The sequence below is a fragment of the Molothrus ater genome, chromosome 3 (genome assembly GCF_012460135.2).
Source record: "Molothrus ater isolate BHLD 08-10-18 breed brown headed cowbird chromosome 3, BPBGC_Mater_1.1, whole genome shotgun sequence".
In the NCBI taxonomy this organism is placed as follows: domain Eukaryota; kingdom Metazoa; phylum Chordata; class Aves; order Passeriformes; family Icteridae; genus Molothrus; species Molothrus ater.
The window spans coordinates 55,736,056-55,763,330 of NC_050480.2; the positions used below are offsets into that span (position 1 = coordinate 55,736,056).

A 27,275-nucleotide genomic window follows, 5' to 3' on the forward strand; every position below is an offset into this window, starting at 1 on the left:
CATTCATAAACCTCTTCGAATTTTTCTATTTTTGTCCCAAAAGAAAAATTTACTTCAGTGCTGTATGGAACAAGCCTTAGAAAAAAAGTGAAAGTCTGTGTTTTCAGGGCTTACTTAAGTTATATAGGTCAAAAATCACCTGAACTTTGTTCAAATCAAATGGCTTCTTATTTATTTTATTTATTTATTTTTCTTTGGCTAAGTGGAGAAATATGTCCGTGCTCTTCCAAAAGTAAAGCAAATACAGGGAATATTAGTAGTCAGATAATAGGTCATATTCCTTTGTGAACATGATGAGCATTAATACTTGAGAAAATATAAATCTGTTGGGTTAAAAAAAAAAGGCATTAGAAAACCTTTATTACTTATTCTAACCTTTATTACTTAGTCTGGCTTAACATGCAAACCACTGATCAAGCATTGCTGTGAACTTCATGTGAAAATCTGCCTCCTTTGAAATAATTTAGAGACCCATGTTGGTGGCTTCCATGGGGCTGGAGCTCCACTGCTGGTGCCAGGGCTGGTCACTGGGTACCAGGGGATGAGGCTCATGGACCTGACAAAAGACTTCAAGTCTCATTGCAGACATCAGGAAATCATTTTACAATGCAACCTTACTTTATATTTGTCACTCTCAGAGACTATTTCTTAATGTTATAAATGTATTATCTAGGCTGCATGGACCTGAATTTGTAGTTCAATTTACTTAACTTTCAAAATACAGTAAGTCATGTTTCGTATTATATTTATTAATGCAGATGAAGAAAATGGGTTTTGTTCTTTAGTAACAAATCAAAAAGAAGTGCCAATAAAAACAACAAAACACAAAGTGAAACTACTTGTATTATCTCACAAAGAATTAGAAAATTATTGTATCCTTTTCCACCCTCCAAATCTACAGTTAACATATCATGCCTAAAAATTACATCTCATCCAGCCTTGAACACTTCCAGGGATGGAGCATCCACAACTTCTCTGTGCCTCACTGTGTTATTACCATATTGCAAGAGTTCTATTGTCATTACATTGCAAGGGTTCCACATTGCTAGAGTTTCATACCTCCTTGATGTTCTCTGTAGGCAGCTCCTCTAGGCACTGACTCTTCCTTGTCCTCACAGCAACCAACTAACTCCAGTTTCCCCATTTCCTCAACCACCCAATCCACTCTTTTATAGCACTCTTCTCATTATTGGCTACAGCTGCGGCCTGTTAACATCAGCCCTGTTCCCAATCTCTAATAATTGGCTCAGCTGCAACTCCTTAAGGGGGTAAGATTACTTTCTATACTACCTTTACTTTCTTTTATTGTATCCCCCTACATCACTGCCCACACAAAAAAGAATTTTTTTCTAATATTTAATCTAAACCTGCTCTCTTTCAGGTTGAAGTCATTCCGCCCAAAGCAATGTTACATTACAAAACAAAAAATTAAATTGATTTCGATCCAGTTACCCACAGGAGTATAGGAATTTATGCAACATTTATTTCTGTCTTCTCAAATGACTGATTTTACAAAAGCTTGAGTGTTTATTTCTTTATTTTACAGCAAGTCAATGAGAAACAACTCTTCAGAAGCCAATGAAATAAAAACATCTTTTAAGTCCCCAGCCAGATACCGAAATTACCACTCTTACTTGAAAAAGTGTCATTTTTCTTAAAATAGTGTGTTCAGTTTTACTGAGTGGGTCGTCATTTGCTGAGAAACTGTAGAAAGCCCACAAACGGTCAAGACAAAAATAATTAAGTCATCTTTCTGTTCTAGACAACCATACAAAACATATAATGGGAAGAGAAAACTAAAATCACAGAATCAAGTTTGAATGTACTATTAAAGCAGAATTATTGTCTATATTTATTTTTTTAAAATCATGATGTTTAACAACACTCAGAAAGCATTTTTTACTACTAAGAGGTAGTTTTGTACACCTCATCATCACTTCTCTGAAAATAAACACTTTAGTAGTTCAGCTATTTTCTGTAGTGAACAAGAATTCTAAAATAATTTTTCATTAACCCAGAAGAATTGCCACTGTGGATTAATTGCCCAAGGAATATAGCAGCTGGAAGCAAACTTTTCAAGACATCATGACCAAGGCCAACACTCAATTTTACCAAATATATTTATATGAGGCACATGATGGGACCCTGTGACAAAGCCCTTGCCGCAAAAATTAAATTTTTTGTTTTGCCATACAAGCAGACAAAAGAAACCAACAGAAGAAAAAAAATCTATTGTTCCAAAATTAAGATAATCATCTAACTTGTAGACAATTATCTTGAAGCTAAAGCCCTTATGTGTAAAAATGCAGAGATGTCCCAGGTGGCAAGAAGAATAGCAGCAGAGCAACCCCTGCTTGATTTCATCCTTGTCACCTAGAGGTAAAACACAAGGAATGCCACTTAAGTAACTTCTCAGTACTTCTCAGTAACTTCTCAAAACTGTGAGCTGACCTTGGCTGACCCATGACTTCAATGTCTCTGCACTGCAACTTGAGGGCATTGTTGATGTGTTGCCTATCATTTTCATAACTGAAGTATTAAGCTGCCCAGGGATTTTCTGTTTGCCATCTCCAGGCTGTTGGCTTGACTCTACCCATTCCAATCAGACTCCCTGTTGAAGTTCTAAAAATCAGCCCTAGTTGGTGTCTCTAGAGTAGGGAACAGAAATAGGGATCTGTTTTCTGTGGAGGTCCAGCAGGTAAGGAAGCAAACAGAAAATTTTACTTTGTTCCATCTCCGTTCAGTGAAGAAGCTGGAGGTTTCTTTGCTGCTCCTCTGGGGTCCTTGCCACATCTCTGAGGCAGACACAGGGGAAGAAGTGGTGCTGATGGGAGTGGATCAGCCCTTCAAGGCGTGAAATAATTTCATAGTCAGGAAGAGCCAGGCTGGCAATGTCGAGGCCCAGCATCCGCGAGACCACCTCTCGGAAATCTGCCAGCTGCAAGGGCAAACAGAAAGGAATAAATCAAATGGGTAGCAAAGGAGATGTCAGGGAAAACATGGACATATAGGCATATGTACAAACACAAGCACTTGTGTTATCAGGGCTAAATATAGGCATTTCAGCTGTTGCTCAATACAGAGAGCAGAAGAGGGCAGAAACAGCCCTTTGGGGCATGCATCAAATCACAAAACACAAACAGCTGAGATGTCAAGTATCTCAAACGTAAAACAGTTTTCAAGTGTTTCTTTAGTATCTTTCACAAGCATATCTTCCCTGCTGACTGAACTCCAAAAACTGAGGAAAACACACTTTTACTTGATCCAGATGACCAAAAACTATGCAAACTGGAAACTCTGGTGGGCACTTCCCAGAGCAGAGGTAGTTGCTTGTCCTTGACCACCATCTGCCAACTCTCCCCTCTACCCTGCACTTTCTTGAGAAAAAAGAAAGGAGGAGGTTAGAAGAAAGGTGGAAGTTTTTGGCACATCCTGCAGTCTGACTTTGATTTGAATCAGGATACAGCCCAAATTCAAGATGCAGCTCAAGAAAATGCTTGTTTTTCTTCTGTGCATAGCTGCTGAAAATGTCATAGGAATAGTATTTGGTAAAGTAATTAATTAAAGACACCAGCTTTCTCTTTGCAGTTCCAAATGGATAGACATGCACAAGTGGCTGTCATCACTGCTTATTTACTCTTCTCAGCTCACGATATGTATCATTATCAAACTTCAAGGCCTCTTGAACAGACAATAAATTACACAGCCAAAATGACAAATGCCTTAATACTCCTTATCAACACATAAAACAGGAAAATGTTACTATTTTAGGAAATATGCTTTTCTTGTTCTCTATTTGAATGCCAAGATCCCCATTCCCAAGCAGGAAAGAGACTCAAAATACCACAAAATCATCAGAACCATTAAGAAGCTGGACTCATGTTCTGATGTGGCAACATTCTCACTCCACCAATCCTGCCAAGGGCTAAGGTTAAGGAGAAGATGGACAGTCCTGAAATGTCTCCACCCCCAAGAACACTGTGCAGAATTCTAAAGCAGTTAACTCTGTGAGGAAAAGGGTTTGCAGCTTTCCTGAAAACAAGGTCTCAGTTTCTAAGACTTTACCAAAGGCAGTTTGTTTCAAACTCTGAGGAGCTGCCATTGATTCAGAAACACACCAGTACAGAACAGAGCTGAGGTCTGGAGTCCTCAGCACAAGAGAGACATGGACCTTTAAACAGTTCCCAAGGAGAACTACAGAGATGATCAGAGGGCTGAAGAACTTCTTCTATGGGCTGAGAGAGCTGGGGTTGTTCAGCCTGGAGAAGAGAAGGCTCCAGGGAGACCTTATAACAGCCTTCCGGGACTTCAAGGAGGCTTACAAAAAAAAAAAAAAAAAAAAAAAAAAAAGGGAGAGCAACATTTTACACAAATATACAGGGAGAGGAAAGAGGAAAATGGAGAAGGGTTTTAAACTAAAAGAGGAGAGATTTAGATTAGATATTAGGAAGAAGTTCTTTACTGGGAGGGTGGTGAGACACTGGAACAGGTTTGTGCAGGGAACTTGTGGTGTCCCATCCCTGGAAGTGTTCAAGGTCAGACTGAATGGGGTTTTGAACAATCTGGTCTAGTGGGAGGTGTCCCTTCCTGTGGGAGGTGTGTTGGAAGTAGATCATCATTAAGGTCCCTTCCAATCCAACCCATTCCATGATTCTGTGATTTGAGAATTCAGACCCAACTATCTGTATTAGGCAATGAGATGTCTTGGATCAAATGTTGGAACAACGTTACACCAAAACCCCTAAGTTCCTGTATATTATATTATATTATATTATATTCTACACTAGTTCAGGAGGTCACTGATGCAGGCGTTTCACAGTGTGCTAGGCAAGTAGTATTTAGCAGAAGGTAAAGATTTTTTTTAAACATCTGGATCACAGACAGGATAAAGAGGCAGCAAACCTGGAATTTGTTTCCATACAGACTTTACATTGAAAGATCAAGGCAGCTCTCTGCAAAGATCCAGCTTTCAGATGAAGGAGAGAAATAAACAGCACTAAAGACTCAAACACAAAGGTATGCTGCAGACAACAACACTCCTGCTACATTTTCTTTGCACCTTCCATTCAGTGAGTAAAATTAGCAGAAGTAAAAAACAGGAAATTAATGCAACTTGGAGAATTAACCCAAGATATTAGGGTTTGAGGAAGTAAAAAGCAGATGCTATATTTAATTTTCACACTGTAACTACAAGAAAGTAGAAGGGGTCTTATTCCAACAGAAAGAGACCAAAAAGAAAAGCCCAACGAATATTCCAACAATATTCAAGTGTTTTGAAACCCCTTGGATTCAGATGGTAAAAAGTTAACATTTGTACTTGTGCTTTTAGCACAATACTCAATGTATGACTCCATGGAATAATTTCCTGCATATAATTAATATCTTCTCTATGCCAGATGCTTTGTTTCCTCATGAGATGTATGAAGAAATTAAAACTTCCTTTCAAACTTCTAACCTTTGTTATAAAACAAAACAGTGTTAAAGATTTCCAGGGGGGAAAAAAAGACTCCCAGGTTGTTGGTCTTCTCTTCACAAAAATAAAAAATTTTTCTAGACTAATTTTCTCAAATAGCATTCTTAAAATTCATCCAGAGTCACTGTTAAGGCCAACATATGCCATAAAATTTTTAGCTGGGAAATCTAATAAAGTTCTAGGGAGAGAGGGATGTTTCTTGTATTTTCCAACACTCTTTGAATTTGTGGCCTAGACACAGTAACACAGGCTTGTTGCATCAATTAGGCTGGAAAGGACCTTTAAGATTCTAGTCCAACTCCTAACCTGCATTGCCAAGCCCATCACTAAACCATGTCTAGGTGTCTTTTAAATACCTTTAGGACTGGTGACTCAACCACTCCCCTGGGCAGCTTGTTCTGATGCCTGACTATGCTGTCAGTGAATAAATTTTGCCTAATATCCAGTCTAAACTCCCTCCCCCCCCAGCACAACTTGAGGCTGCTTCCTTCATCCTATCACTTTATCTGGTTGAATCTCTTACAACTGGAAAAGAGAAAGTGCAAGAGATGAAATGTCTGAGAAACAAAAGGAAACAGATGAGAAGTCAGTAAGTTTTATACTTATGATATTTGGAAAAAGACATACCTTAAGAGAGATGCTAGGATTTTACAGCATTTTAATACTTCTCTAAAAGGTGATGTAATATTTTGTGATGAGCAAAGAAAATGATGCCTGTATTTATTATTCTCGTGCAAAACTTAACTTGAAGAATAGCTTTGCAATCACAACTGTCACTGTGGTTCACAAGTGTGAGCTAAAATTTCCTTGTTTGATCATGTTTGGAACAATTTAAAGCACAGCTGGGTAGCTGCTCCAGATATACCATTTTCCTACCCTCTAAGGAACACCTAGCACTTGTCAAATACCTATACACCTACCTGTCTCTCTCTTTTTGCTAGTTCTGCAAGGGTTGTTTTAAGCACCTTCATCTCACTGGTAACTGCTTCTAACATATTTTTGTTCTTTTCTTTATCTTCAGTAGCTTTACGGTCCTTTAAAAGAAGTTCTGATTTGGCAGATCTAAGTTGTTTCTCAGCTTTTTCTTTCATTCTTTCCAATTTGTCTTGAGACTTACTGAGTTCTTCTATTGTTCTGTTCTGCTCCAAAGTTTTGATCTGCAATAAGATAAGGAAGTGTTAAATTTGTCATACTTTTTCATCCAACTTGAGCAAACAGTAAAAATATCAGGAGTGATCACAAATAAGCACTTTAGTGTGGTTTCTTTTGGGTTCTTCATTAAATCATCACATGTACATGTGAACTGAAAAGTTATTTAAGGAGACAGGCCTATTTCAACACAATTAACAAAAAGATTTTTCCTTCAAAGACAGTTAATTCTCCACAGAGAATACAGAGATACCTCTCTTGTGAAGAGAGGTATCTGGACAGAAAAGAAAATCCACAGTGAAGGTTCACACTCTTTCCTGGAGAAAGAGTACTAAAAAGAGTTGTCAAATGTTTTGCTGGTAAAAATAGCCCAAAAATTTACATTGTGCTTTGCAGATGCTACTTAGCATATCAAGACAAATTGTAAAATATTGTAGTATTACATTTGGTTTTGCCACCTAGATTTGAGCAGTTCTCCATGAACACATTTATTTTAAATTAAGTCCAGCTGTATCCAAATGGAATAGAAAAATGGATGGAAGTACAAATGTAATCTTTTAACTCACCTTAAGTTCACTGGTTTCAGACAGCTTGGCTTTGAGATCAGTATTTGTTTCCCTTGCCAGATCAAGCTGCTTCTGTAGCCTCTCTATCATCTTATGTAACTTTCTGACAGCGAGATTGGCCTCATCCCTTTCCACAGCTAAGGCAGCCCTTACTTGCTTCTCTTCTTCCAGATGGGTTATTTTCTGCCGCAGAAGGTTCATGTGCAGCTCTTTGCTTTCAAGCTTTTCTTTCTGAGCCTTCAACTTGATTCCCAAACACAAGGGCATTTGAAAAAATAAATGTGAGAGACTGTGGTACTACATAATTGCAAATTTAATCCTCATGTTGCATTTATAACCTGAACTCCTTTTCCTCTCTTGAAAACTTTGTGAAGAAGTATCAACATATATACCCTAACTTGATACTCCTTGTATTACAAATTCATTGTGCTTCTCTATTGTTTTAAACCTCAAACAGACCCAATTCACAGCTCTATACCAATCTGACAAGCCTGAACCCAAAAGATTTCCCTATGTCATAACAGGATGACAGAGGGTTGTTTGACCAAATTTGAACAGCTTTGTTCCTGTAGGAACAACTGCATGAAGGAACAGTTCTTGTTGGAAATGTTGCAATTCTTGGTGAAGTACAACCAAGACCCTACCAGTTTCTAGAGAAGTTTGTGTAATGTGCCTCCCTCCTTGGCAGATCCCTTTAGATTTAAATATTACTGGCAGTTGTTTACAGAACTATAAATGCATACTAAAAAGTAGTAAAATATACAGATATAAACATCCATCCATTGTTTTTTTCCTAAGAAGTTGTGAAAAGCAGTACCACATTCAACTGACGGGTTGGTTTAGTTATTTCAATATGCAGTCTTTTTGCACAGTTTGCAAACATTCACTATCGTCTTTTTACATCATGGATATCTTTGAAATTCCTTGCACATATACAGTCTGCTGCCTCTAGCAAGCCACTACAGAAACACAGCCATATGTTTATCTTTGAATGGTATGTCTTTTTGCATACCTTCCTTCTGAGGCTGTATGCCACAGTCTTGTTCTCAACCACTGCATCCCCTTCCAGTTTCACCAACTGCTCTACCCGGGCCAGAATCACATCCATGGCCATATCAAATCCAACCTCTGCTGCTAGACTGTCCAGCTTCATCTTCTCATTAAGTTGCTCCAGAAATTTCAGATACTGAGATGTGGGAAAGTGGGCAGAAGAATAATAAAATTTCATTGAAAGTCGTGAAGTACAATTTAAAAGCAATCTCCACTATAGTGTCAGCCAACAATATGTACAAGTACACTACAAGAAATAGGATACTGAAAGGGTGTAATTGGGCACACTCCTGACACAACTGCAAATTCTCCATATGTCCTTTTCTTAGTCAACACTTACTTTGTCCAAAAATCCCTAGATCTACTGTATTTATCTTCTTAGCAAGAAAAATTGGGCTTTGCTTCTCTGCAGCAACAGGCAGGTCCCTGCTTCTGACTCCAGTTCCTCTCTGGAGCTCTGTTGTTTTACATGGCCGTGCATGGGCAGGGAGAAGTCAGAATGGGCAGCTGTGTCCTAACTAATGCTGCAAGTGCTGGGATTGCCCCATACTTGAGCTTCCAAACAGAGGGAACTGGAACCAGTGGTGCCATGAATGACATAAGATGTAGTCTGAGGAGATGCAGGTTAACACCTGCATCAGCCTTCAGCCCTTCTTTGAAACAGCAAGAGATAATTTACTGGTTTACAAATTGCTTTTAAGGTTGTTTTAATTGCATCTCCATCTGGTTTACTGATGCGAATACATACAGATATCTAATAGCATTTAATCCAATTTTTCCTTCTTTCATCCTGCTCTTTAAAAATTGCTTTAGTCTCTTGCTCTCAATGAGCTTCTCTTGCAAAATCCAAAACCCTCCTCACTAAGAACTCTTTCCCTTTGTCTCTTCTTACTTCTGGTGTAAACCATTATCTTTGCACAGAACCAACAAAATAAATAAAAAGAAAAAAAAACCCAAAACACCAACAAAACAGTTTCACCATTTGTTCATTACCAAGAATACCTTTTTGTTTCATGATATTTCTGATTCAAATAATTAAAAACAGCAGCAGCAGAGACAAGCACTGCAGTTACTCATTGACAGGAAAAAAATTGCAAAAAAATCATTGCAGCAAATTGTAGAGAATAATTTAAGAATCTAGGGCCAGACGTTATTCACAAAGGAAGCAAAGCGGAAGGAACAGCTCCTTTTTCTAGTTTTCTCCCAATGTGATGGATGCCTCATTCAAAAAAGTTATTTTATCATAGTCTAAGACAAAACAAATAGCACAAAACTGTTGATTCCTCTAAGCACTAATCCTGGCCTGGCAACATGCTGCAACTTTGCTTTTCATAGCTGTAGCGTTTGGCTTTCCAGGTACTATGTCATTTTTCAAACTCTTTGGTATGTGAATGAGTTATAGGCTAACAGTGTGTTCATTCATAGAATTAGACAAAAAACCCTAGTAGTCATAATTGCCTAATAATATAAAAGAATCAAAGACACAAGATAAGATCTTGAGAGATTGCAGACCATATTATGTTTTAGAGAAAGATATAAAGATGAGAGAAATTTTGAGATCAAAGAATAATTGAAGGACTTCTGATGGGGTATTGACAGGGACTTCTTTTAAACTGGTTTTGGGGTTTAGTTTAGTTTTGGGGTTTTTTTTTGCTTGGTGGGTTTGTTTGGGGTTTTTTTGGGCGGGGGGGGGAGTCAGGTTTTTTTATTTGTTTTGTTTCACAGTAATGAATTCAAAAGCTTAGCTACATCTTCCAATTGTTGGTCAAAGAAAAGGTATTATTACTCCCTACACCTGACTTTGCTATTTCACATTACTTGCACTGCTCCAGTAGACCAAAGTAATACAATGAGCTGTGCCTCTGCCTTTAGTGACTTCTATTCAAAAGTAAATAATGTGTGCAACTACTTTTTGTTTCTCAAGCTTCAAACCATCTTGCATCAGGTCTCCATTTAATAATTCCTCTTCCAAGTGCTTCAGCTGATCGTGGAAATTCTCAGAACATTTTTCAGCTTTCCTGCTCCTCTCCAGGGCTTCATGGTACAATCTGGTCTGATTTTCCAAAGCTTTAGTCAATTTAGCTAATTGTGTTTCAAGCTGAGATACCATCTAGGGAGCAAGCAAAACAACAAAGCATATGGGGTTAGGTGGGAAATGCTAGAAGGATATGAAAGATAAATCACCAAATTATTAAAATTAGGGCAAAATATCTATCTTTAAAATATATGCCTTTAAAAAGTCAAAAAGAAAAATCTGGAACCACCAGCAAAAAATTGTAGAAGTGGAGACACCCAAAAATGAACAGCAGATACTATAAATAAGACGAATCAAATACAATTACTTTGTATTAAAAAATCAATACAAAGTAATTCAGACACAAAGTTTCCAAAGATGTGGGCGCAGCAGCAATACTTGGTAGTCAGCTATCATTCCTTGAAATAGGCCAAAGAAATCACTATTCCATTGAGGAGTTGATTAGAAAAAGCATATAAGTTATTTAGAAAATACATGCAGCATGTAGGGGAGAATGTAGGTATGGATAATTAGGTCTCAGAGGAGTGTTTCCCAACTGGTAACTGTTAAGCAGTGTTCAAAAGATTGTGCTTTAAAAAATATTAGTAATAATAATTTCTGTAATCTAGCCAGAGCCCAAGGATAAAAGGATAAAATCTCAAAACAAGCAATTAAAACAATTTTGAAAAAATTTCTAATTCTTCATTGTTAACTTTACAACACCTACATATAATGCAATGGATATTAAATTGTAAAGTATTTATAAATTAAATACTTTAAAGCATCTGTTTACACTACTGCCAAATACTGAAAGGCAGTTCTGTACACCAAGTTGCTTGTTTCCCTCTGTATTCTTCTTAATGTCATATAATTATTTGGTTACATATAGTTAACTATAGTGCATTTGAAACTCAGTGTTCAGGCACGAATCTCCAAGCAGCCTCTTAATTTTAAACATCTTGTTGGTTCCTGTTAATAAAATTAACAGTAAGTATACAGAGCTCTCATTCATTTTAATGGCACTGAAAGGTTTCCAACTCAAACTGCAATTAAATACAGTTTGCCCCCAACTTGCCTAAAACCACTGAGAAATTACTGATGCTTGTGCAGTAGACAACACTAAACAATAATAAATCTGCAAGAACCCACAAACATATTTTATGCTGTTTTGCATTTCACATCAGCCAACAGGAACAAGCATTTGTTCAGATGCACTACTGCCAGGGAACCTAGAGCCTCTTTATCAGGCTGCAGAGGGGGTTTTAGAGGCTTCAAAGATCCATAAAATCCATGAGAAAGTGAAGGACTATACCACAGAAGCAGAGTAGAAGCTGTCATTTTATGATCCTGGGGCATCATGGTGTAACTTTCATCCTTGACTTAGGGACAACCCACAAGGTAGGCATTTCCTAAAATAAGGTTTCAGCCTTGTTACCCACCCATGCCTAATCCATCATTTTATAAAGGCTGCATTTTTGGTCCTGCAGTTCTGACCTCTACAACTTCTCATTCCTAGGACTAATGCAGCTTGAGCAGTCAACCTGCAAAATAAAAACCCCTTTCCTGCTTTTTGTTTTAATGTGGCTACTAGATAATTTCAGACGACAACCATTTTACATGTGACACAAAGCAGGGTCAGAGTATGGATCTGCAGGAGGGTAGGAGGGCTCTGCAGAGGGATCTGTGCAGGCTGGATCAATGGGCTGATGCCAATGTATGAAGTTCAACAAGGCAAAGTGCCAGTTCCAAGTGCCAGGTCCTGCCCTTGGGTCATAACATTGCTGCAGGCTGGGCAGAGTGGCTGGGAAGCTGCGTGGTGGAAAAGGGTGTGTGGCTGCTGGTGAACAGCTGGCTGAAACTGAGCCAACAATGTGCTCAGGTAGGCAAGAAGGACAATGGCATGGGTTTTTGTTATGGTTTTTTTTGTGTTTTTTTTTGTTTTGTTTTCGGTTTTGGGTTTTTTTGTGGTTTTTGTTGTTGTTGTTTTTGTTTTGGTTTGTTTTTTTTTTAGTACCTCACCAAAATTCACAGAATATTTTCAAGAACTATTTCCAGCCTTGGACAGAATACAAAACCATTTGCTGCTCACATTAGCAGGAGATGCTAGAATTTCAAAATCTAGCAAGAATATTAAAGTTGGTTTTTCCTGGCATTCTGATTCACCTTCCTCCTGAGCTGTCCCTTCTCTATCTACACATTCAAACACACCTTTGCAAACCACCAGCCCAAATGCCTCAAGCCAGAGACTTCCTTTTGCCTTCTTTGGATGCTGAATAATGTTTAGATGTAAGTGTAAAAATAATCTTTATTTTTAGGTGCAGGTTTTTAGGATTGGAGGGAAAGAAGTTGCCTGTGGCAACTCATCAATTATATTTGCTTTGAGAAAGAAGTCAGTTCTTGAAGTCACCATTGTAGCAGCAAATCCATACTTGTTCACAGGTTTTACTAAATCATAGCAACCCAATAGCCACTTTTGATGTCTGCTGGCACAGAAACCAAATTTCAATGTTGCAACTGAAAGACCACTCCAAGTCTTTTCTTCTTAACATAATCTATTATTACCTTAATTTCTGAACTCTTCCTGTTTAGTAAAACATGGATGCTTTTCCCCTATTAACTTAAATAAATAGACAGCAAAATTAAAGTTTTCTGTAATTCCAAAACCTAAGCAGAAAGAACCAACACTCTACCAGATGAATAAAATTAAACAGAACCCAAACAGAATAAATACACACATTGGGCAAGTGCAGTAGTTGCTGACTTACTATTTCTTTATTCTTCTCTTTGCAATTTATTTCTTGGATCCTCTCCAAAATGGCCTTCTCAGAAGATTTAACTATTGCAGACCCACAGCTGAGCAGGGCAGCAATTTCTTCTTTAAAAGCCTCTAAAGAGCTCTGAGCAGTCCTGGCCTCTTCTCTGCTACTCTTCAAGCTTGCATCTAACTCACTGGAAGATTTCTTCAGCTTGTGCAGCTCCTGCTTTGAGGTGTCCAAAGCTTTCTGGTTAACAGTCAGTTTCTCTTGGAGGTTTCTGTTCTCCATCTCTAAACTCTGCCTCTTTATTATAGCCCTGTCAAGATCCTAAAATGCATGAAAAATTAAACAAGATTTTTTTAGAATCAGTTATAAACCCTCTCCACAACATACAAATTAAGGAATTAATTAATTAAAAATTAACTCAGGAACAGGTACTGCAGACAGAGAAACTAGGACCCATATTCCTGATACTTGCTCAACATAAGGGTCTCATAGGGGAACTGCCACTGAAATTGATGAAAACCTTAAGTCTGCTGTAATCACACTAAAGACTAACCCCTTATATTCGTTTGCAAAAAGGAATACATAAATAAAATTTTCAGGTGAATGAAACCAATTTTTTTTTGTAAAACTATTGAAATCTTACTTTTCCATCCAGACAATATGGCCTGAAAAACAAGCAGTGAAAAAGATGCATCACAAATAAAGCCAGAGTACTAAAACTGAGAGAGGAAAGGATGGGATAGAACAGAATATTTCAGTTGGAAGGGACCTGCAGTGACGATCAGCTCCAACTGCCTGACAATTCAGAGCTGACCAAAACCAGAGACACAATTCCTGAACACGGTGATAAGAGGTGACCTCTGAGATCAGTTTATCTCACAAAAAGTTTATGTGACAGAAATTCCTGAGATTATTTATTCACAGAAATGAGAAGTGAGGGACCAGACAAACCAAGGCTTGGACGGGAAGGAATAAAATATAGCCAGTACATATGTATCTATATCATTTGTATATAAATATTGACCTAACAGGTCAGACCAGACAGAAAGAATTGTGCATCCTGACCCATGACACCAAAACAAATTATGACGGAAAAAATAAAGAAAAATAACCATCTAAACATAAAGAATATTGTGTGTCTCTCCTTTCCCCACAATACCAATATTAAGAGTGCTTACACATACATATACAGGAAAAATATTTGCAGCAAGACCAACTAAAAGTACAGCAAAGACTAGGTCTTCATTTCTCAGGGCATTTATTGATTGAGAAGAACAAATGGGAAAGAATATTATTCCACACATGACAAAAATTACTACAGAGGATGGAATATTTACAGAGGGGGACTGGATTGCCCCGGAGGTCTCAGTGATAAGTAGAGGCTCAGTAAGTGGACTGATATGAGTTAAGGTTGTGCACACTGGAGTTAGAGAACTGTTCCTGAGCAGTTATGATTATGGTGATTACTCAAGGGTCTGTGTGTGCTTGCTGTGGAGCATAGCATGTCATTTGTACTAATGGTATACCTGCCAATCAAGCAGTAAAATCTGGGAGCATTTCTGTACATCAGCAGGGAAGATGGCCAAAAAAAAGGAGTTTGCAGGGTACTTTTAGTAAATAAAATATAAAAATACGATACTAAAACCACTAAAATTTTTAATAGTAGTGAAAAGGCAAACATACAAAAGCATAAATAAAAACAACCCCTGTCATTTAGGAAATTATTTGTTATTTCACATTTCTAAAGTAATTTTAGAATTGTTTTAGAAACAAATGTTGGCCTGATTCCTTGCCAATTTCTCTTTTTTATTCTAGACATGTCCTCTTAATAGAAAATTCCCACCTGTGCTCAGAACTACATTATGGTAATTACAGCAAAGAATAAAGAGTCATTTATTTCAATTACAGTTTTCAGCAGTGTGTATTTTTCCTTTCAGAAAGGCAGTGCTAAAATGGTTTGCCAGTACGAGGGAGCTTACCTAATCACCATCTTGTTAAATTGTGAACATCTGAAAACAAACATAGTTTATTAAAAAGATCAAAGTCTAAAATAAAGAAGTACAAGCCACCAAACAGTGGCTAGGAAACTGCCAGGCATAAAAGCACCTGGGGGTGCTGGTAAACAGCAGCTGAACATGAGCCAGCTGTGCCCAGGTGGCCAAGAAGGCCGATGGCATCCTGGCCTGGCTCAGCAATGGTGTGGCCAGCAGGAGCAGGGCAGGGATTGTCCCCCTGTACTCAGCACTGGTGAGGCCATACCTTGAGCCCTGTGTTTTCTTTTGGGCCCCTCAGCTCAGGAAGGACACTGAGGTGCTCTGGTGTCCAGAGAAGGGCAGTGGAGCTGGTTACAGGTCTGAAGCACAAGTCTGATGAGGAGGACCTGGAGGAGCTGGAGGTGTTTAAACTGGAGGAGGCTCAAGGGAGACCTTATCACTCTCTACAACTGCCTGGAAGGAGGCTGGAGCCAGGTGGGGGTCAATTTCTTCTCCCAGTTAAGAAACATAGGAAATGGCCCTGAATCATGGCCAGGGGAGGTTTAGATTGGATATTAGGAAAATATTCTTCATCAAAAGGGCTATGAAGCATTGGAACAGGCTGCCCAGGGAAGTAAGTGGTGGAGTCACCACCCCTGGAGATATACTTAGGGATATATAGGATATTAGGATAGAGGATACTGTATACAGGATACTTAGGGACATGGTTTAGTGGCAGGTTTGGCAGTGCTGGGTTAACAGTTGGACTCCATGAATTTACAGGTCCTTTCCAACCCAAATAATTCCATGATTCTATTAATACTGACACCCCAATCAGCAGCATGCTCTCAATATACTAAATTCAACCATGTATACATATACAAAAAAGAGCCCAGATTACATTAACAGTAATAATAAGGTATTAAAAGAATGCAGGTATTTTCCAGATCAATTCTTACACCAGCTGCACCTCCAGTTACTACTGTTAATACCAGAAGGATTGCAAGCTAGTTTGCTCTTATCTCCTCTCTTCTCAAATAATTCAGTCTGGAAATATCTGTGATTCCTGCTGAAACCTGCCTCTAATATTTTTTTAATGACATCTTATAAACAAAAACAAACAAACAAAAAAAAATCCAGGTTCTGAGAAACTCATTCCTGTATTTATCTGTTGGGACAAGAAAAACCTAAAATCATTTGGCTATCTCTCCTACAATCTAAGTATTTTGGTATATTCAAAACGTAGCCATGTTTCTCAAGTCCAATCAAAGTCCTTAAATAAGGTTTTCATATTTTAATTAACTCTTTTCATAAAATGGATTTTATTTTAATATGTTTATATTGATTAGAAACTACTTAGCTCTATTTTGTTCATTAACATAACAATATAAGCCAATATTGAATACTGTAGAGTATTTTCTTGGTTAATTTTGCATCAGTTGTACATGCAGATACATTTGTATTAATTAAAATTGCTTGCATACATTTCAAGTATGTTCTTTAAAGGTTTTGCACAGTGCACATCTTTGCAAAACAAATGTTTAAAATAGCACTTCAGGGGGAAATCACAAATATTTCCAGGTTGAACCATCAGCAAAAATGTGAAACAGAACAAGAAGGTTTACTAGTTCTTGTGGTTTATCTGTGGCAATGCTGTATTTAAATTAATCTGGAAGAATATATGCATCCTCTTCTATATCTTAGGTAAATACCATAGAGGAATTTATTAAATATTAAAAAGAAACTTGCTTAGAGTAAATAAGACATTTTAGAAGACCTATAGACACTCTCAAAGAATGTTATAATTCTCTAATTATTATTAGCATAATCAGTAATCACTCTCTGGAAATACAGAAAGAAAGTTTGGGTATTCTGGTCCTCAGTCTAGAAATCTGGGCAGGATTTAAAAGTTGTTTTTCATCAAATGCAAATTTGATATTGAATGCAGCCATAATAAAGGTATGCACAATATTTACAGATTTCCAGAAGCAAAATCCTGCAATATTCTATCAGAAGCATGAGAAATTCAGAAACAAATAGAAGAATATATTCAGAAATAAATAAAAGTAATGGATTAGAAAAAAACAGCTTCTTGAATGTTTGGGTTTTTTTACTTTTATTAGCTTCAGGAATTATTGGCTTTTACTCTCTGCTGCTTGATATTGTCATGCATGGAGACTGAGAGGGGAACAGATAAAATGATTGTTCACTTGTTAATGTTCCTCAAATGAAGCCCAGCTAACTGCAACAAATACTCAAGTATTAAACATGCTAAAGAATATTTTAAATATATTAGCCTTAAAATGGAATTAACTGGCTTTCATTTTATTCAGTAAGAATTTTTGCATAGAGGAAGCTACTTCCTCTTGGGACATTAAAAAAAAAAAAAAAAAGCACCTGATCAAGAGAAGGAATTCATAGAATTCCTAAGTAATGGGAGTGGAGAACTACCCGGCAATTAAAATAGGCAATTATTCAGAGGGGTGGCAGGGAACAGTGTGATGGCCAAATCTTGGTGGAGATGACAGACAGAACAGTGTGATGCTCTCTATACACTCAGGAAGAATTTTAAGAGAAAATTGGGGGAAATAGTGAAGATGGCCAAAATGTTTGACCCTGAGAGCTGCTGGTATGTGCAAGCAAGAGTCACTTGTACTCAGCCTTTGCTGGGTAAATTCAGCTACAGGCAATTCCATTAATTAAGTCCAAAACCAGCCCAGAAACACTCAACCAAGTATGAGTCTTCTGGCACAGGAGCAGTATGGATTTCTGCTTCTCACCTTGACAGGGGAACATGTCGCAGCACATGCAGCTCCTTTCATGTGCTTAAATTGTGCTGCATGAGGTACGTGGTGAAGGCAGACTGGCTTATGCCACTGGTGCCCCTCCTGTAACCAAGCCACACACCCATCAAGGGAACAGAGGATCCCACACTTCACATGTGAGGACACAAAGCATTTTTTGTCTTTTGCTTTCTTTTTCAGTACTGAACTTCTTCATATGATTTTGTGAACGCAAAACCTCCTCAACAGATTTACTCAGTGTCTGCAAATCTGAGTTGCTAAACTGAAATTGCACTGGAGGAATCTGCAGCCTCTATGCAGATGGGGCTTTTCAAAGGCAATGCTTTTGAAAGGCAATGCTAATAATTTAGAAAGATAATTCTGTAAAATTGGTTAAATAAATTATGTATTTGGCACATGCAAAATAACGATAGGAAAATATTTTTCAGAAAACAGCTCAACTTGGTAAATGTTTTCAGAGTCGGAGTAAACTTGAAAAACAAGCCACAAATGGAGCCCTGATCTTGATTTAAAACATCTCCTGATTCTGGTTTACTGAGAAAACTACACTCTGTTCTTCCTCACACACCTGTGTTTGAAGTGAAGCATGAAAACAAAATGTTCGCAAAAAGGACCTATGTAAGTTTTTGGTGCAGGCTCTCTCTCTGTTCCATTGAGTCTTAGAAAATTGCACACAGCTTGGTAAGAACTATTTTCAGCAGTAATAAAAATTTATTACCCTTGCGGTACTTACATTTATCTTACGCACAAATTCTTTCTTTTCCAGAGCAGGCTGCCAGCTATTTCTCATCTCCTAAGTATTTTGCTTACAACCAGATCAGAACACTAGATCCTTCAAAGTGGAGGGTGGGTGTCTCTTCTTCAGGAAAAGAGGAATGCCAGGGGTGGGGAAAATGCTGTACTACTTTGGAAAACTCACTTGCACAGGGTTGTCTTTATGTTAAAAATTCCTACAAACTCAATCACACACAACTCAGCTATGCATTTGGCAGTCTGACTTTCTTATTTTCTCACGTTCTGGCCGTCAGCTTTAACTGCTCTATTTCACCTGCAGGAAATCTTCATTCTGGCTTCACTAAACTGCTTCCTTTCCACAGACATCATCCAAAGTGCAGAGCAATAAGGAAAATTTCTACAGAAATGCACTTTGTTCATCCATCCTTTGAAATATACCAACTCTTAATGGGGAGTGCTCCTGGAGCAATTCAATCATAGCTAGGTGAATTTGGAATACCTGACCTACAACTTAACTTACATTTCTCATCTGACCATCCGTCCTGCTGCACAGATTTCCTCTAAGGCTTCCCAACAGTGAAACTTCTTGCTCTCCTGCAAGAGCCATTGTATTGCTACAACTTTTGGGCTATGGTTATGAAATACAAATTTATAATGCAGTGAAAAGATAATCTAGCGTGTATGGAAGCCAAAACACTTAACCTGCCAGTGCTTTAAGAGAAAGAATAGTGTCCAATCAATTCCTTTTAATTTCTCATTAGAATTTTTGTAAAACTGAGTCGAAAAATTCTCAGAAGACTTGCAGTATCAAATAAATATTACTTTAAAAACCATTTTTCACTACTTCATACTTGTGCCTGAGATATTAACAATATACACATTAATTTATTTACGTTTGTGCAAGCACAAAGGTTACAACACTAAGAAGACAGCAAAAACAGAAATTTGCAAACAGCATTGAAAGCCATCAAATCTACCTCAGATCTATTTTACAAATTGTTATTGTTTAATCTTCGTATCTCACTTTCAAAAAGTTGAAAATGACCTTAGAAAAATGTCCTTTTTAGGAAAGACCCTAATCAACATAATTTTTTCTCATGCAATTCCTATTGAAAATTAATTTGAAAACATTTGAAAACCAGACAAGCATACATGCCATGCAATTATGTACCTTACTAAGTTTTTCCATGTCTTGGTAGTGTCCTGCTGCCTTTTTCTGCTCCTTGGCCACTTCGGAAACCAGTCTCATGATAGTTTCTCTGTTAGCTTTAGACTCCACCTCATGGACATTCACAGCTTCTTGAAGAGCAGCAACCTGGTGTTTTAGTGTCACATTTTCTTTACATATTTCAGAGACCTTGAGAAATAAATCAAATATTAGTAGCTTCTTAAAAGCTCTTAAAAACTAAAAATATTCATCCCAGTTACACCTGCTCCTAATCATGCCAATAAAGACTCAATGTTTCTGGTGACCCCTGGGTTGGACTTATAATTGCACTCAACTGCCCCTTTAGAAAAAGAGTAGAAAGACAGTTAAAATAATAGAATTATATTCTCACTATAAACGCCCACCTTAGCTAAATGTGATTCAGATTTGCTCCCACACAGACTTTATGATGTATTAAACAGGTGGAGAGCTACTGCTGCTGCATGTCCATGCTTGACACGAGGCAGGTCAGAAAACAGACCTTGCAGCTCCTTCATGGGAAAAGCAAACCATTCCAGCCTGGCTTTTTAAGATGTGTGCCTTTCATTTGGAACACGAAAGCTGCAATTCATGCTCAAAACTTTTTAAGCACCAGAGGTTGGAGTTAGTAACAGATATTTCATATGCACATTCAAGGACAGGGCCAAATACCTGGTGTGCTGACATTATGAGCAGCCAACACCTTGGAAAAAGGAGTCCTTTCCAGGAGGATTCCAGGGCTGTTTTGGTACACTATGCTATTTCCGATCAGTGGAATAGACAAATGTGGGCACTTCAAAGAGCGAGCAAAAAATGTACCCTGATTCCTGCTGGCAAGACATTTGTTAAGACTAAAACAGATCAATTCTGTCTTAAATAAAACCATAATGTGGAAAAGAAGCTAAATAGATGTGCCAAGACCCCAGGAAAACTAGTTGCTAAGGTTTCCTAAGGCACAGCTTTCAGCACAAATTAGATTTCCCAACTAGATTTATTACTACTTTGTTAAAAGACATGAAAATATGTTTTTTAAAGCTCTAATGATTAAGTTATTAATTATTAAAGCATGCAAGAGTGCATCTTGCGTGGCAATGTTTTTACAGCATCTATTAAAATTTCAATGTGCTTGTAATATTATGAGGGCGTACACTCACTGGGATACATACTAGATAATCTTGATTTATTAAGACTGTAATCTCACAATGACATGAACATTATGAAATAGAATTTCTCCAAATATCTGTTGTGCTCCAAAGTAAAGAAAAATAGAGATCAAAGAGTGGACAGAAGATGAGTCAAATGCATAAAATTAGAATAAAATTACTTTCAGCAGCACTGACAGATGTTAAAAGAATATACAAGCAACTTTCTTTTCCTAAATGGAAGCTTAGTTTTGGAACTTCAGAAGTATTCTGAAGAGAAATTATAAATTTTTATTATTAAGTCTCAGAAGCACCACAAAGTTATTTACAGCATCTTATTACAGAACACAGAAAAGGTTGTTTTAGGGCATGCCATTTCAGATGTTTGTATTTAATGGCATGTCAGCTCAAGATAAGAGATAAGATCTAGTGCTACAGTTTACACATCACCTGTTGACCCCACATTAATGTTTTAAGGAAAGCTTTTAACCAAGTATCTAAGCAGGGCTGTATGTGGGAACTACAGGCTGATAAATTATTTATGCAGATAAGAGAGACTGAGTTCACTGAGGCCTATTAGTCTTCAGCACCTTTGAAAATTAGCCCAGTAGGAAAAAAAAATTCATCTTTAAATGATAGCACTGTCTGCAAACCATAATTAAATACAAAGATCTTTATTATTTGCTTTACTTCTGTGACAACTAAATATTTTTCTGTTAAATCACTGTAGAGAAACATTTGCCTACACAATCACCTTTGATGTTAAATCTTCTTGTGGTTTCTCTTTTTCTCTGATGTCTACATCCAAGAATCCAGAAAGATGTGTAAGGAGCTCTTCATAGTTTTTACTGATTTTAGAAGCTTGAGTCATGTTTTCTTCACACTCATTCAAATATTTACTAACCAGACAGAGAAAATATACACATCAGGATGAATGTTCCCTGAAAAAGAATTCTAGGCAAAATACATTGTCCCAAGACTATTGCTAGCTTCTGCATACCACCAAATGAATTTTAAAAGTTACATTTAATTCTCTATATCTGTTATGTAATACATATAACTTTTGTGGTTGCCTTATGTGTAAACATCTCTTCATCATTGCTTTTGATAAACACTTAAAAAAATCTTCTATGATCCCAATCTCATTCTCAGCATAAATTTGAATAAAACACAAGAACTAAGTGACATGAATAAATGGTGCCCTCAAGATACTACAAGCAGAAATTGCAAGTAAAACCTTAGAAAAAGTAAGTGGGGGGGAGAGAGTGATCAACTCATAGCAAAAATATGCAAAAAGCACATCCCCTCTCTCTAAAGAAGCTGACAGAGATGATTAACAAAGTTCAAGTAAAGAGAAGCCTTTCTGGACCAATGGAAGTGTAAGACATCCAGAGTACCTGTGAAGGGAACATTACCAGCAGAAGCAGAGATGGGAGACACTACTTTGCTGTGCAGTACTCTGAAGCACTGCTCATGAAAGGGATGTATTCAAAAAGACAGCATCTTTTGACAGGAGCTACCACAAAGATATTAAGAAAAGGGAACTTTTTGCCAGCAATTTCATCACAATTTTGCCATCAATTTCACTCAACAGGAGCCTATCATGTGGATGCATATCCCACATGAAATGCATTCTCAGCCTTAAGAGCAGGTGTCAGTTTGTAAATACTCTACAAGAACAACAACAAATAAATTTACAGTGAGTTTAATATAAATGTGGTTACATTCCTTCCCTTGCCAGGGACAACAATGGGTCCAGCAAACAAGAACCACCACAGTCTGATTCGGTAGGAAATGGAGGAAAGAGTCTTGCTCATGCTGCTGAAACACACATCACTTATGAAAAACTACAAACAGGATAGCAAAACCAGCCAACCAAACAGAGCTGAAAACAACCACTAGTCTAATCCAAATGTCAACTCCAGTACCTCTCACCAACACCCACGAGTCAGGTACTTAGTGGAAGAGTGCAAGACATGGTAGATTGGTAGTGGTAAATTTGCAAGACAAGCTTCCATTTGAAAAATAAGGTTCTTTCTAAAGCAAGTTCTTCACTCTAAAATAAATCAAGACCTGAGATGTAACCAAATGCATGCCTAGAGCAAAAAATATTTTATTGAAACTCATTTGCTTATCAGAGTGTAGCACTATTGTCAGTTTTTAAGGTGGGTCCAGTAGTCATTGCTGGACTCATTCTTTTCCATGTCTGATTTCTTACTCTCTCAGCTGGCATTTAAACAGGAGCCCACAAGACTCCAACAGGAGATGCGCAGTGAGTGCAAACACAGTACATTGAATGCTTATAAATCAGTAAGCAAAACAGACAGTCCATGAAAAGATTTAACACATAACCTTAGGAGGGGGATCAGCACAGCTGCTGAAACCTGCTGCAAAGTGAAAGACAGGGGCAGAATAAAGAGGGGAATGGAAAACATTCATTACTGCTCTGGGCACTGTGAGGGCAGTTCCACATACTGCTGCACAGCACACACCATGAGCCAAAAGAGCTCTGCCTTCTGCAGCAGACACTGTCACCCAGAACACAAGCACCCTCACAGCTTCCTCACCTCTGGGCACCTTCCTTTCCTCTGTAGCCCCAACAAAACTAAACCATGAGATGATTTCTGAACTGTTGTTGTGAGGAGGGATATATCAGAAGTGAATAGGTATCAGGCTCAGACGTGCCATATATGCATGCCTATATGTCAGAATATTATGTAAGATTGACCACCCACAACTGTTCCGTAGCTCTAAAAAACTGAGGTATCCACTAACAAAACCATGCCTGCTGCTAAAAATAAAAAATCTGAAGTACAAAGCACTCCTTTGATAACTTTACGAATAATCTAATTACCTGCAGTAGGGCCGCAGAGGTGTGAGCCCCTAGAAAATAGGCAATCAGGTACAAAAAAGCAGAACATAGCTTTTTCACAGTTTTGCTAGCTCTTCAGAACTAATGAGCAAAGAGAAGGGAAGAAAAAAGAAGAAGAAAAAAGCTTTTGACAGTTCACACTCTAAAAATACCATGGCAATAGACATGTCGAGCAGAAAAGTACCATTTTCAATAGCAGAGGTGCACATCCTGGAAGCCAATCAGAGAATTCACCAAACATTTCTTACTGTATCCCCAAGGTATAGAATGTAAATATGCACTTCATGTGTGCTGGCTTGCTCTTCCCTCTCATTAGTGGTTTTCAGTGAAAATCTTTTTTGAACACCTAATTGGGACTAGTCATGTGCCAGGCACGACCAGGGTGGCCAGAATAAGGGACTGAAGTTCACTGAGTCAACACATTGGTTAGTGTGAAGTGACACATGTAACCATCAGTTGAGGACAACAAAAAGCTTTGGAAGCAAACACTGAATATTCATGAGCAATCCAGCATGTTTGTTCCTTCCAAATGAGCAGAGTCACTATCCCTGTATCTCTTCCCCTTTGCCAGAAGTCTAGTGGCACACTCCAGGTGCACAGTGAACCAGAGCTGGGATTGGTAGAGGTGGAAATCAAGCTTTTTTTTTTTTTTTTGCTCACTTCTCTCTTCGAGCAGTCCCCTGATCACCACGCATCAGCACAAACAGAACTGATTACACAAGTATTGTATGCCAAAGAGAGCAGCCAGGACTGCTCTGGGAGTGACAGCAGAGATTTATGCCCATAAAATTGATTGTATCACTTTAATTGCAGGCAAGTATGAAACACAGTATTCCAGAAGTTTTCTCCCAGTGAGTTAGGCAAGCAAACAGGACAGGAGGTTTTTCTTCCCTTTTCTTCTTCTTCTTCTTTTTTTTTTCCCTGAAATAGCATTTTAAAGAATCTTAACGGCCATTATGTAAAACTGCACTCTCCAGGCAGGGCCTTTGGCAAATCAGCTGATAATAAACAAGTGCGCTGTAATGGTTTTCTCTAAGTTTTAAAATGACTTAATTATTCACTTTTAATGCATAAAACCTGGCAGAGCTGTGCCAAACACTGATTTGGGAAAGACAGGTGTCTGGTAAACACTCACCTTGCTCTGGTAAACACTCACTCCTTGCTCTAGACAGTATTGATGGAGTCACAAATATTAGTCTGATAATGGGCAAAAAAATCCATTAAAAGAGTCCAGGTGACTATTAATAGGACTAACACTGATTTTGGAATTTAAGAGCTTAGAATATTCTCATATCAATCAATTTTGCTACGAGTCTCCATCCTACAGACACGAAACATGAGCAATTATGTAGAACTGACATATCAGTGCTCTGATACACTATGCTAAGAACAGTACAGTTAAAGGATACTATGTTTTATAAGTTCAATGCATTTCACCTTCAAAGTACAAAACATTCTAGGTATTGACTACCAGCTCAAAACAAAATTCAAATTTCAGCACCTTCCACACACTCAGGCACTGTAACAGAATTCAGAACTGCAATAAAGTCCATCCATCAACTTCTTTTTCTATATCGACAACTGTACCATTCCATCATCCTACCCAAAAAAACGTTGCTTCTTATCTCACGTGACTCTTACTTTAGTTCTGCACTTTTCTCATGGAGCTCCTCCTTCAGCTCCAAGTTTTCCTTACATGCCACCTGAGCTGCCAGCTCAGCCTGGCTTTTAGAAGCAGAGAGCACGCACAGCTCTTCTTCCATCTCCTGGATTCGTGTTTGCAAAGAAAGGAGGCGAGACATCAGTCTAGCATTGTTTTCCTTATGGCTTTCAGCTTCAGCCTTCAGCTCTTGAAAAGAAGCTTCTTTAGAGATCATGCTCGACCTGAGTTGAAGCAGCTACAGATAGGAGAAAATTAATGAAGAATAGTTTTCCCAGCCTGAAATAACATGACTGTATTATAAGCTTAGTAATGTGACAAGAAACACATTTCCATCACTACAAGACTGAGTAGAGGGACACAACTTTACTTTCACATAACTAGGAAAAAGCAATGGAAGAGGTTTGCAAAAACAAAAGCTACTGTTGGGTAACACAATACAACTTTTCAAGACAACATCTTACAAGAAAATAAGTTTATTTGCTAATTCAGAATTTAGGAAAAGTCTAACTTAAGTTCTGCTGCACAACCTTAACTCATGTCTCCTATGTATCTGCATTACAGCAAAGTTATTAACAACACTATTCCCTCTATTTTGCCTGCCGCCTGTGTGCTTCCAAATCTGGTGCTCAATTCCACAGATAATCTAGAGCTGCAGGGAGTTGTAACAGCAAAGTATGCTGCTGTATGAGTGTGGGGCCTTTTGATGGCTTGAGGCATATTCAGAGGCAACTAAATTTTTGGAGCATTGTATGGTAGGCACCCCCTTCCCATCTTATGCAAATAGTTATTTTTGGGTATGATAATCCAGAGCTGTATTTACACAGAAACAGCAACATAGTCTTTTAAGGAAGGGTAGGAGGAGGAAAATCACCCTAAATGTTAGAGACCTCTTACAGGGATGATGTTAGAGCTTTCCAAGAGCCCATGGAGTTCAGTAGATTTTTCTCTCTCTCTTTGTTAGAAATACCATTTTCCATTGAACTATTTCTATTAGAAGCTTCTCTAGGAGACTGCACTTGAGGGAGACTCACCAGACAAACAAAATTTCCATATGATTTTTTTTTATTAGGAATAAGTAATTTAAAGTGGACTTTTTTGTCACAAGAAGTGTTAAGGCATGTTTCAGCTTTCCTGACAATTCCAATTAAAAGCAGCAAGATGCAATCTGAAGAACTTCTGTCCTATCATATAAAATTAACAGGCAAATAGTTTATCCAAGTTAACTGTTCTTTATGGTGAATGACCGAACTTCTAAACTGTGGCAAACATTTTAAGGGGAAAAAATATTTAAGATATTGAACTGCAATCCAGAACAAGGGGAAATTCACTTCTCTGTTGGGAGTCTTTCAGTATGACCCAAGATACTCAGAGAAATTTGAGAGCCTGGTGAGCCAGCAGAACAGCAAATGCCTTGGAAAAGGGAGGTCCTGCTTCTCCTCTTTCCAGCCACGCACGCTGTCCTCGTCTCCCTCGCACCAGCTCTGTGTTTGTCTGACTCCCCTACAAACAACTTCAATAACAACGATAGAAAATAGTTCACTTCTTCTCTTGCAGAGGAGAGGAGAATCACAGAGCAAAGGCTAACACTGAGAAATCAGGGAGGAGGATCAGCCTTGCAGCAGCAGCAGCACAGCCTTCAATAAGCTTATGCTTCACGTGGAAGCACAGCTTTATCAGACACTCTGGAGCAGCACTGAGTTCACGAAAAGCAGCTTGGCTTTTTCCCGGGTTCGTGGGCTTCATTTCCATACTCCACCCTCCTCTTAGTGCTAGAAGAAGCACTTATATGGCTACAAGGTGAAATAAGATTGGCAAACTGATCTGGCTAAAAAGCAACTCAGAAGGAAAGGAATTATTTCTCAATTGCATGGACACAGCAGTGCACT

At 38.1% G+C, this 27,275-nt stretch overlaps 1 protein-coding gene across 1 annotated transcript in view; it reads right to left on the bottom strand.

The window, feature by feature from the left end:
• Positions 1–1,461: 1,461 nt before the first annotated feature.
• ARMT1 (acidic residue methyltransferase 1) overlaps positions 1,462–27,275 on the bottom strand; it is a 46,965-nt gene continuing 21,151 nt past the window's right edge. Inside the window, exons 7-15 of the mRNA XM_054514306.1 lie at positions 25,368–25,624; positions 21,609–21,753; positions 19,698–19,883; positions 13,018–13,335; positions 10,148–10,348; positions 8,201–8,374; positions 7,189–7,431; positions 6,394–6,630; positions 1,462–2,938 (exon numbers count right to left, since the gene is read on the bottom strand). Of these exons, the coding sequence (XP_054370281.1) occupies positions 2,741–2,938; positions 6,394–6,630; positions 7,189–7,431; positions 8,201–8,374; positions 10,148–10,348; positions 13,018–13,335; positions 19,698–19,883; positions 21,609–21,753; positions 25,368–25,624 (1,959 nt within the window). The 3' untranslated portion in view covers positions 1,462–2,740. The remainder of the gene's footprint in view (positions 2,939–6,393; positions 6,631–7,188; positions 7,432–8,200; positions 8,375–10,147; positions 10,349–13,017; positions 13,336–19,697; positions 19,884–21,608; positions 21,754–25,367; positions 25,625–27,275) is intronic.